The 12,147-nt window shown below is 42.4% G+C and overlaps 1 protein-coding gene across 1 annotated transcript in view; it reads right to left on the reverse strand.

The window, feature by feature from the left end:
- Positions 1 to 12,147, reverse strand: part of LOC126417038 (dipeptidyl peptidase 1-like) — a 38,822-nt gene that overhangs the window by 5,323 nt on the left and 21,352 nt on the right. Inside the window, exons 7-8 of the mRNA XM_050084965.1 lie at positions 11,038 to 11,149; positions 4,249 to 4,409 (exon numbers count right to left, since the gene is read on the reverse strand). Of these exons, the coding sequence (XP_049940922.1) occupies positions 4,249 to 4,409; positions 11,038 to 11,149 (273 nt within the window). The remainder of the gene's footprint in view (positions 1 to 4,248; positions 4,410 to 11,037; positions 11,150 to 12,147) is intronic.

The raw sequence follows: 12,147 nt of genomic DNA on the forward strand, positions 1-12,147 counted from the left end.
GACGAAGGTTATCTTGGATGGTGAAATGGAAATGCCGTCTGGCTAGTGCCTCTTGGCGGGTAGACCGATCGCCTGGTGAAAGTCTTTGGAGTTGACGCCAGTTGCGAATTGCGTGCCGTTGGGGATGAAATGATGATGATAAGGACAAGACAACACCCAGTCCCAGAGCGGATAAAATGCCCGACCCGAGGGAATCGAACCCAGGCCGTTAGGTATGACATTCCGCTGCGCTGACCATTCAGTTACCAGGGGCGGAGATGTTGGGTGGTAAAAAAAAAAAACCTTGATTCATCGCTGAATACAATTCAACGCCATTCATCAGCAGCCCATGCTTCCGGGCCACGGCACAACTCCTTTGGCAGTCATTTGCCTTATGATGTTACCGGCAGCCTACACGTGTGGTAGTAATTCCCCAGTCTGTCAGCTGCTGGTTGTCGGCCAGTGGAGTGGGATAACACAGTATATTGCAGGGAGTCCACTACTTGTTCTCGGATGTCAGGCGCAGGTGTGAAGGTGTTATGATACACTTGCTGCACTATAGGACTACTCCCCTTCGTGGTGGTCAGATGTGGTCGACCACAGCGTGGACGACGAGTGCGTCTGCCCTCATGTTCCATTGTAGTCCCGTGTAAGGCCCCTGTCACATCTGAATGCTCTGGATACTGCACGATTCAGTCAGCCGGCCAAATAGAAGAGGCGTAGTGAGACCCCTTCTATATTTTGTCCACTACTCTCCACTAATCTGGATACTGTATTATTCAATCAGCTGGCCAAATGGAAGACCCACAGTGAGACCCCTTCTATATTTTGTCCACTATCCTCCACTAATCTGGATATTGTATTATTCAATCAGCTGGCCAAATGGAGGACCCACCGTGAGACCCCTTCTATATTTTGCCCACTATCCTCCACTAACCTGGATACTGTATTATTCAATCAGCTGGCCAAATGGAAGACCCACCGTGAGACCCCTTCTACATTTTGTCCACTACTCTCCACTAAACTGGATATTGTATTATTCAATCAGGTGGCCATATGGAAGACCCACAGTGAGACCCCTTCTATATTTTGTCCTCTACTCTCAATGCCTACTGCTTAACTGAGTAGTAACGCGCCTGCCTACCAAGCGGTGGGCCTGGGTCCGATTCACGGCCGGGTTATAGATTTTTCTCCACTAGTGGACTGGGTATTGTCATTCATAGTCACCGACACGCAAGTCACCCAATGTTGTGTCCCGTGAAATAAGACTTGCAACTCGGCGGCCGAAATTCCCCGGATGGGGCCTCCTGGCCAATAATGCCACACGATCATTTCATTTCACTTTCTCCACTAATCTAGCTATTGCATGATTCAGCGAGCAAGCCAAATGGAAGACCCACAGTGAGACCCGTTTTACGTTTTCTCAGGTGATGATAACGTTGTTTCACTGGAGTATACAGCATCTTCGGGATCCTTCACAGGCATTTCTCAACGTCTCACGCTGCCCGTACCCCTTATACTAGTATACTGTACTAAGCCCGGTAACAACACTAAACATTAACAGCATCACTGCATCCTCATGACTGTGCTTCCTATCATAGAGAACTTGAACTCTATTTACATGTCGTCGATCATGTGTACTTGTAGGAAGTCACATTGACATCCGAGCATGTCTTTCAGGTACTTAATATTTTTTGGCAACGCAGTGTATCTTGCACTTTATGAACGACCTTTGGCACCCTGGAAAAAAGATTCTCGAGTCTTTATTAATATTGTACTCTGTGATAATGTAGTCAGAATCTACTGTTCTAAAAATCGAACATACACCACCCCGATATTGTAAGCCAGTGGCTAACTTTGTTGAGCAGAGATGCAATGGTGCCACTGTGCTAATCACGAGACGTCCTGATGAAAAAATCTCGCACACTGTAACTGACTTGTCGAAATATGTTCGGAATGTGTGAAAGCGTTCCTCACTCTCACACCAGCTCATAACACTAAACGGAAAGTCCTCTGAGATAGCACATGAAAGATTCCTGGCAAATGAAATGAGTTGCTTGGACTTACGACCGCGCTGTTCAGTAAAGAAATGGTTCCGGTAGAAACTGGGTACCTGAAGCACTGACAACTTATGGAACAATATGTGCAAAAATAGAGCCCTCCATCTTGTTACCAGTTGGACAGTGGGCATCGATACACCAAGTCACGCAGCTTCATTCATGGCGTGGTCAAAGGCACGGTCAAACATGATGGCTCCTGTGTGCCATTCTGTCACATCTCCGTCGACTCATTTTACTGGGCTGACTCCATACCATTTCCCTGTCATTACTTACACAAGTATCCGGATACATATTAGTGTCCACCCTTCGTCTTTATGACGGCTTGAACTCTATTGGGAACACTTCCAATGATGTGTAGGAATCTCAGCCCATGCTTCCTCAGAAAGTGCAACCGTGTTGAACGCTGGGGTCTTGAGCGAAGTCGAAATTCTAGCTGTGTTCAGGTTGGTATTCTGAGCATTTAAGTCCGTTTCAGCTGTGTTACCTACCGCCAACACATTGTCTCAAAGCTGCTGCTTTACGACAGGATGCATTTTCATGATGATGCAGTCATCGACTCTGATTTGCGGGCCGGAGTGGCCGAGCGGTTCTAGGCGCTACAGCCCCTGGAACTGAGCGACCGCTACGATCGCAGGTTCGAATCCTGCCTCGGGCATGGATGTGTGTGGTGTCCTTAGGTTAGTTAGGTTTAAGTAGTTCTGAGTTCTAGGGGACTGATGACATCAGATGTTAAGTCCCACAGTGCTCAGAGCCCTTTTGACTCTGAACTGTTCCTCTACTGTACGCACTACACAGTGCTGTAAAAAGGGGTTCATATCCTCCCGCATTTAGCGGTTTGTTAAGCGCAGTAAGGACAGCACAACAACATCATCATACCGTGAAACCAGCTCCTCCGTACTTCACTGTTGGCGCTATACATGATGGCAGATAACTTTCTCCAGACATTTGCCAAACCAAAACCCTTCCTTCGGATTGCCACAGGGTAAAGCGTGAATGAGGAGTCTCCGCATAATCGGCGAGGAAAGGAATATGTGGAAAACACTGAAAAGATGAAGGGACAGGACGGTAGGACGTCTGTTAAGACAGCATCGAGCAGCATTCATGGTACTAGAGGAAGCTGTAGGGGGTAAAAACTCTAAAGGAAGATAAAGGTTAGAATACATGCAGCAAATAGTTGAGGATGTAGACTGCAACTGCTACTCTGAGATGAAGAGGTTAGCACAGGATGGGCATTCGTGGCGGGCCGTATAAAACCAATAACAAGACTGGCGACTCAGTTTCAAAAAAATATCCTGAATCATAGCACCAAATCACAGTCATAAACTGTCTCGTTGTGTTACTTTTTACAACACATCAAGCTTCGCTTACAGTTAACTACAGAAATGTGTGGCTTATGAGCAGCTGCTCGACCATTGTATCCCTTTTGTTTTTTACTCCCTACGCACAGTCATTGTGCTGTCTGGAGTGCTGGTAGCAATCTGGAACACAGGAATGATTCCTGCCACCCATGCCATACGATTTTTACAAGTGCCCTTCGCAATGTTCGACGGTCCCCGTTCGTTAGCACAACAGATCATCCTGGTCTCCGTTCAGCCGTGGTTGTTCCTTCGCGTTTCCATCTCACAATCAAACCACCGACAATCAATTTGGGTAGCTTTAGAAGGATTGAAGTGTCTATGATGTATTTATTTCTCAGGTGAGATCCTATGGCTAGTCCTGACCAACCAACCCATTCTGCTCTTGCAACTTCTCTACTGACAAATACTTCTCGCCTCCCTTTAAGCTGGTAGGCCAGCCTCTCGTGGCATGTAATGGTCAATTCCGCATTGCACTGGGGTGTCTGGATAATTTTGATCGGGTAATTTATGTTAGCAGTGAGGCGACAGGAAGGGCATCCGGCCACCCCTTAAAATTAACTCGCCACATCCGGTTCACCATCACAGCAGACCCCTCAAGTAGGGATTCATGCTTGGAAAGAGAGAGAATATATGTTAGCAGTGGAAGGTCACGTGACTGTCTGGTACCAGTACTACACCTACTACAAAACTCCAAAGTAACCAGTGTGCTCTTTTAATGGAGTTGACTAATATTTTGCTTGTGAGCTTCGTTTTCAGCCAGCGTCAGTACCACTAAATGTACTCGTAGTCCTTTATTTCTAGAGAAATACCCAGAAAATTGGAGGCACACATTAAAAATGGGAGGTACTCACCACAAGAGGGTTGAAGCTCGAGCGGGTGGTGGATTCGACGTGCTTATAGACGCCACTCTCGTAGGCGCGGAAGTCGTCGTACACCATGAAGCCGACAGCGAGTGGGCCGTTCTGCACCAGAGCCTCCTGCATCAGCACTTCGTTGCTGCCGCCGTAGTAGCCTGCAAGCGATCTCTCACTATGTTGTGTCGTGTCTCAAGTCGAGCAAAAGCTCCGCTTAGTAAATAAAACCATGTAAATCTATGTCGCTCTCAGTGTTAATTGTGATGGAAATGTGGGAACCTCGCACTTCTGCTGTTGATGCGATCGCTGTTCGTTTTATTGTGATTCAACAGTGTAACTGTTGGAATGAAAGTAACTAAAGTTGAGGGAGGAGAAATAAAAGCAATGAGGTTTGTTGATGGCGCTCTAATTCTGTCAGAGACAGCAAAGGACTTGGATGAGCAGCTGAACGGAATAGCTAGTATCTTGAAAATAGGTTGTAAGATGAGTATCAGCAAAACTAAAAACAACACAAGGAAATGTTGTCAGACAAAATCAGCCGATGCTGACAGAATTTTGATTAGGAAGCGACACACTGAAAGTAGTAGGTGAGTTCTGCTAGCTGGGTAGCAAACCACGCGATCGCAGAACCATAGAGGTTGCAAAATGTAGGGTGGCAGTTGCAAGAAAAGCGTTTCCGAAAAATAAATGTTTGCTAACATGGACTAAAAATTTAAATTGTTCGGAAGTCTTTTTTCAGAAGTGTTTACTGGAATGTAGCCTTGTACGGAAGTGAAACATGTACGACAGAAGGTACAGACGAGAAAAAAATAACTTTTTGAAATGTTATGTTACAGATAAGTACTGAAGATAAAATAGGTAGATCGGCTATCTGCATCGCATTTGCGAGGGAAGCAATAGATGTCGCAACTTCACTAAACGCAGAGATCAGTTGATAGGACACATCCTGGCAATAACACAAGTATTCCAATAAATAGTATGTCGAGTGTAGTTCTAGAAAGATCTGCTAATTATATTTTCATGGACATTAATAAATGGTTTAAAGCCAACTCACTGACATTAAACTTCGAAAAGACTCACTATATGCAATTCAGAACCTGTAAGAAGTTTCCACCCAGCATATGCATAAAATATGAAGAAGAGCAGATAGAAGAGGTTGACAGTCTTAAATTCCTGGGATTACAACTTGATAACAAATTCAGTTGGGAGGAGCACACCACAGAACTGCAGAAACGTCTAAACAAACCTCTATCTGCAATTCGAGTGTTAACAGACATAGGCGACATAAAAATGAAAAAGGTTGCATACTTTGCCTACTTTCATTCCATAATGCCATATGGAATAATGTTTTGGAGTAACTTCAAGTCAAACAAAAGTTTTCAGAGTCCAAAAGCGTGTAATACGTATTATTTATGGAGTAAATTCACGGACGTCCTGTAGAAACCTCTTCAAAGAACTGGGTATACTAACTACTGCCTCTCATTATATTTACTCCTTAGTGAAATTTGTCCTAAATAATATATCACTTTTTCCATCAAACAGCTCAGTTCATACATACAATATCAGGAACAAAAATGATCTGCACATGGACTTAAAAGCACTTACTTTAGTTCAAAAAGGGGCCCACTACTCAGGAAAACTCATCTTCAATAATTTGCCAGCAAACATAAAAAATTTAGTTACAAATAAAGATCAGTTTATAAGAAGCCTGAAAGACTTACTAGTGGCTAACTTCTTCTACTCCATTGACGAATTTCTTAATAGAAACAAATTATGTATTGTATATACTCATGCAATTAGTATTGTTATTTCAGCTTAAAAAATGATGTATTGTATATACTCATACTATTAGTATTGTTACTTCAGCTTAAAAAAGAAAGTGACATGTTCCACATCCACGAGGATATCTCTTCAGTACGAATCTATGGAACGAAAAACTAATCTAATCTAATGTAATCAATGAACAGATAATTTGGTGACAGGGGTAAGTGTGTGGGAAGGTGGAGGGGTAAAATTGTAGAGGGAGACAAAGATCTGACAGTAGTAAACAGGTTCAGATGGATGTAGGTTGCAAAAATTATGCAGAGAAATTCTAGCATCGAAAGCTGCGCCATACCAGTCTTCAGACTGAAAATCACAGCATCAACTATTGTATGACCAGCCTGCTGCAGTGGTTTAGTTTTTAACAGTGTTTAGTGTTTAATAGAGAAAAGAAGACTGTCGAAGTGTGCGCTACAGATTAATGGTAAAAATTATGTGCACTGATAAAAAACGAGTAGATTCTCCGTAGAATAAACGAGAAAAGAAATACGTAGAAAACAAGTGGGATAAGGGGCAAGGTCAGGACATCAGTGAACAGCATACTAGAGGATCTGTACGGGGCAAAGATTGTAGTCGAATACAGAGATAAAAACAGTCTTTTTTTTCAGTCATCGGCCTTCTGACTGGTTTGATGCGGCCCGCCACAGATTCCTCTCCTGTACCAACCTCTTCATCTCAGAGTTGCATTTGCTAGCAACATCCTCAATTATTTGATCGATGTATTCCAATCTGCATCTTCCTCTATAGTTTTTGCTCTCTACAACTCCCTCTAGCACAATAGAAGTCATTCCCTGATATCTTAAGAGATGTCCAATCATCCTGTCCCTTCTCCTTGTAAGCGTTTTCCACTTATTCCTGTCCTCTCCGATTCTGTGCAGAACCTCCTGATTCCTTTTCTTATCAATCCACCTAATTTTCAACATTCGTCTGTAGCACCACATCTCAAATGTTTCTATTCTCTTCTGTTCCGGTTTTCCCACAGTCCATGTTTCACTACTATACAATGTTGTACTCCAAACATACGTTCTCGGAAATTTCTTCCTCATGTTAAGGCCTGTGTTTTATACTAGTAGACTCCTCTTGCCCAAGAATGCCCTTTTTGCCAGTGCTACTCTGCTTTTGATGTCCTCCTTGCTCCATCCGCCATTGATTATTCTGTTGCCTAGGTAGCAGAATTCCTTAACATCGTCTACTTCGTGACTATCAACCCTGATATTGAGTTTCTCGCTGTTCTCATTTCTGCTAATTCTCATTACTTTCGCCTTTCTTCGATTTACTCTCAATCCACATTCTGCGCTCATTAGACTGTTCATTCCGTTCAGTAGATCATGCAATTCTTCTTGTACATATTGTATGTTACCCATCTCTCCATACAGCTTACCCATATTTATCTCAGAATTTCGAACATCTTCCACCATTTTACAATGTCGAACGCTTTGTTCAGATAGACAACTCCTATGAAGGTGTCTTGATTTTTCTTTAGTATTGCAACGTCAGAATTGCCTCTGCCAAATTGATTGTCATCCAAACACATCCTAGCCCGCATCTCGTGGTCGTGCGGTAGCGTTCTCGCTTCCCACCCCCGGGTTCCCGGGTTCGATTCCCAGCGGGGTCAGGGATTTTCCCTGTCTCGTGATGGCTGGGTGTTGTGTGCTGTCCTTAGGTTAGTTAGGTTTAAGTAGTTCTAAGTTCTAGGGGACTGATGACCATCGATGTTAAGTCCCATAGTGCTCAGAGCCATCTGAACCAAACACATCCTCAATTTTCTTTTCCATTCTTCTGTATATTCTTCTTGTCAACAAATTGAATACATGAGCTCCTACGCTGATTCTGCAATAATTTCTGCACTTGTCAGCACTTGCAGTCTCCGGAATTGTGTGGATGATATATTTCCGAAAGTCAGATGTTCTGTCAGCAGACTCATACATTCTACACACCAACGTCAATAGTCGTTTTGTTGCCACTTCCCCCAATGATTTTAGGAATTCTGATGGAATATCATCTATCCCTTGTGTCTTATTTGATCTTAAGTCTTCTAAAGCCCTCTTAAACTGTGATTCGGATACTGGATCCCCTACCTCTTCTAAAGCGACTCCTGTTTCTTCTTCTGTCACATTAGAGAAATCTTCCCCTCATAGAGGCGTTCAATCTGCTCTTTCCACCTGTCCGCCCTCTCGTCTGCATTTAACAATGGAATTCCCGTTCCACTCTTAATGTTACCACCGTTGCCTTTAACTTCACTGAAAGTTATTTTGACTTTCCTATATGTTGAGTCTTTCCTACATGCTGAATCAATAAATACAACATATAACTGAGAATGCTAGGTGTATGAAATGAAGAGAGAAGTACAGGAGTGCAAATCGTAGCGAGTTGCATCAGACCAGTCAGTAGACTGACAACTGATGACAAAAAATTCCACCGACGCCTTTTCACAGATTCATGTGAAATGTGGAATGAAATTTCAAGCGTCTGGGTGAAACTTTCTCTAAATGGACAAAGTCATCCAATGAACGGGAGTCACCATCAATAAAAAGTCCGCCTTAAGGTACATAAAAATGATTTAAATGCAAATAAAAATCTTTCACTGTTTCATACTTTACACGAAAACGACTTTGCGCAGTAATTAATTGTTTGTACTAGTTGCTAGTTTCCTGTTGTCATTTCCATCGACGATTCTTCACATTTATGGCTATAATGTGAAATGTGTCACTTGGTTGACGATACAACATATTTCTAAATGAAAATATTCCTACACAAAGACCATTTACATTATTCGCTTATACGTTATTTAACACTGAAACCTTTAGTAACATACACACAGGGATATCATATTCTTTTAACTGCAGTGAATTAGGTTTAACTCTCTGATCAAACACAGACTCACATACAGGCAATTATTTTGAGGAGTAACAGGAGGTACGAAGCAGATGTGATTTTATCACTGATTCAGTTCTCTACATGACTAATGGCCGAATACCGTTAAGACTGAAAACTATGGCTGCTACATTTCCCACCCTATTGCAATACATACTGGTTGAGCGATGCATAGAGTAATTTATTTCTTCTCTTAGTACCTAATATGTTTATAAATAGACATACACACACAGAGACAAACTCACACAGTTCTACAATGGTAGATTCAATTTTCCTTGATATCTCAGAATATTTCCTATCAAATCCATCCCTCCCTTTAGTCAAACGGTGCGGTGTGCCTCTCTTCCCTTGATTCGATTAAGTATCTATTTTTTAGTTGTTCTATCTTCACACAAATTCATGACTATTGTTCTGTAGCTCCTGTTTACAAAGTTTTGTCCTCCTCTTGTCGGCCCTGTTTATCGTCCATTCATCATTATCCTGTAAGTCTACACTCCATACAAATATCTTCAGAACAAACTTTCTAAAACTTAAATTTATTTGCAATGTAAAGACACTGGCATTTCCCTTCATTAGAAAATTGTTTGTTGTTACGTCTCTTTATTTCTGCCGTAATTTTATTGCACTAAATAGCAGAATTCATCTACTACTTTCAATGTCTAATTCCCTTAGCATCACATGATTTAATTTGCCTACATTGAATGCTCGTAGTTTTATTTTGTTGGTGTACCTCATATAACCTGAACGAAATAGCTGTATGCTGTTTTGAAACTTGTAGATTAAAGCCGTGGGCCAGACTGCGACTTGAACCCGTAAGCTACTGGACTCGAGTCCCAGTCCGACACATATTTCTTTATCTTTCAAGAATTTTGATCTAATAACCTGCCCTCTAGTCACTACACATTCCGCTCCACTGATGTTACAAGCCCTTTGTCGTCTCCAGCAGAATTACAGTGTTATCAGTAGACCTTCAAATTTTTATTTCTTCCACCGGAACTATAATTCCCTCTCCAAATATCTCTTAGTTGTGGTTTGTATAATACAGCCAACCGGTTTCAAGAAGATTTATCTTGATCTGACTTCGACATCGACTAAGGGGTCTTCATCAGAAAATCCAAAACAATCACATATAGTGACAGATGAACAGATGTTAGTTTAAATTGTTGCTTACTCAGTGCACAGATTAAATATTGGGGTGAGAGGGAGCATAACGATACTTCACTCCCTTTTACTCCATAACCATTTCTCACTCCCCCTATACTGCCTATATCTCATTTTCTTTCACTCTTAGAATTCCTGTCTGGTTTCAGTACAAGTTACAGACATGACAGATGAACCAAGGAGGACATAAAAAATAGACTAGTACAGCAAAGAGAGAATTCCTGGCCCAAATAAGTCCGTTAGTATCAAACATCGGCTTTAATTTGAGGAAGAAACTTCTGAGATTGTACGTTGGAGCCCGACATGGTATACAGGACATGGTATGTACAGTGGGAAAGAAGAGAACTGACACGTTTGAGATGTGTCAGTGCAAAATGGTGTTGAAAAATAAGTTAACAGGTGAGATAAGGAATGAGGAGGTTCTCCACCAATTAGTGGAGAAAGGAACATACCAGTACGGAAAATACTGACAAGAAGAAAGGGAAGGCTGATATGGTATATGTTAAGACATTGGGGCGTAACTAGCATAGTACTAGCAGTAGTCACACGTCAGAAGTCTGATGGCTAAAAAAGTTAAAAACTTTTTAAAAAATTCAAAGAATCTGTTCTCGTAAGCATTGTCAAAAGCTTTGTCTAGATTAATTTTAATTACCAACAGCCTCGGTTGCAATGTTTGCCTAGATTTCAGTCGGGATAACCCAACTTTCTTCAGAATAAAAGTAACTACCGTTTCTCTATAGTGGGCATCGTCAAGCTAAAACTACAAATCCACAAATTATCGTCAGACTGTAAAAACTTATCTGAAACTGCCTCGGCCCCACTTCGCGACCGATGCGCTGGTTATTAAAATTGAAATTAATATTTATACAGTTGCTGACAGGGCCGCGAAATGTTGAAAATGTCTTTGTCTAGATGTTTGAGCTGCCTCACCTCCAAGGTATCCGTACTCGGACGTGTAGTGTCGGTCGCACTCCCTCACCGTGGAGCACTCGGTGTCGTTGCCCACATACGGGTTGCACTCCTCCTCCACCAGTCCGTAGTCCTGCAAAAAATCAGTCACTGTTAACCAAAGCGTTACCTGGTTGTATGGAGCTCAATCTGCGCTTCTAAATTCCCCCCCAAGACAAACGACGGCTTCCCAAAAAGTGTTTTATCGAGCGATGCTTTGCATTGGCTCAGGCACCCGGCAATGCTTCGGATGGAGTGAAGTTCAAATGCCCGTCCCGTCACCCCAGTTTACGTTCCCATAGTATCCCTGCCTCACTTAAGATGAATGCCGAGGTATTTTCTTTGATAAGCCCCCAAATCCAGTTTCTCCTTTTTCCTTCCAATGACGAAATGGATTCACATTTTGCGAATCTGGATTGATGTCAGCTGTACGCAATAAATGCAGTTTTTTGCCGAACCGGGACTCGAACCCAGATTTCCCACATGGCGAGCGCTCTCCTAAGAAAGTAAATACGATCCCGCCTTCATACTCATATGAGTTATTCGCAAGTGTCCTGATCGTATGGAGTGGACTTACAACAGTTTAGCCGTTTCTGCTCTAATGAGACATCATCAGAACGATAAATACAGAAAAGACAAAACGCAAAGTTACTACTAAATACAAAAATTAAAAAGAGCAAAGCAAAGAAACAAAATTAAAACTTAAGTGACGAGCAAAAAGCTTCCATTTGAGGGCGTTTATGCAGAATACATGCAATGTAACCTGACTCCGGTACAGGTATATAAGCACCGACATCTAAGTAAGGGTTTAATTTGGTATTCGTGTCTTTCAGAAGTGCATGCGGTAATTGCGGAAACGTCAACTAAGGTGATGTTATAACCAAACGGAACCAATGTGCTCGTGTTCTTGTGGCGCCTGCCGAAAGACGGACGCCGTTAGACATCCCTCGGAGAGTGAAGAATGTGTATGGGGCAGCATTCCACCGTTGTGGAATAGTGCTCCAAGTTCCATGCTATAAGGGGTGCGGCTTCTTCATGATAAGGCGCGTCCTCACATCGCAGATGTCGTAACACGGATGTAACGCCAATTCA

This window comes from Schistocerca serialis, chromosome 1, assembly GCF_023864345.2.
Source record: "Schistocerca serialis cubense isolate TAMUIC-IGC-003099 chromosome 1, iqSchSeri2.2, whole genome shotgun sequence".
Classification (NCBI taxonomy): Eukaryota; Metazoa; Arthropoda; class Insecta; order Orthoptera; family Acrididae; genus Schistocerca; species Schistocerca serialis.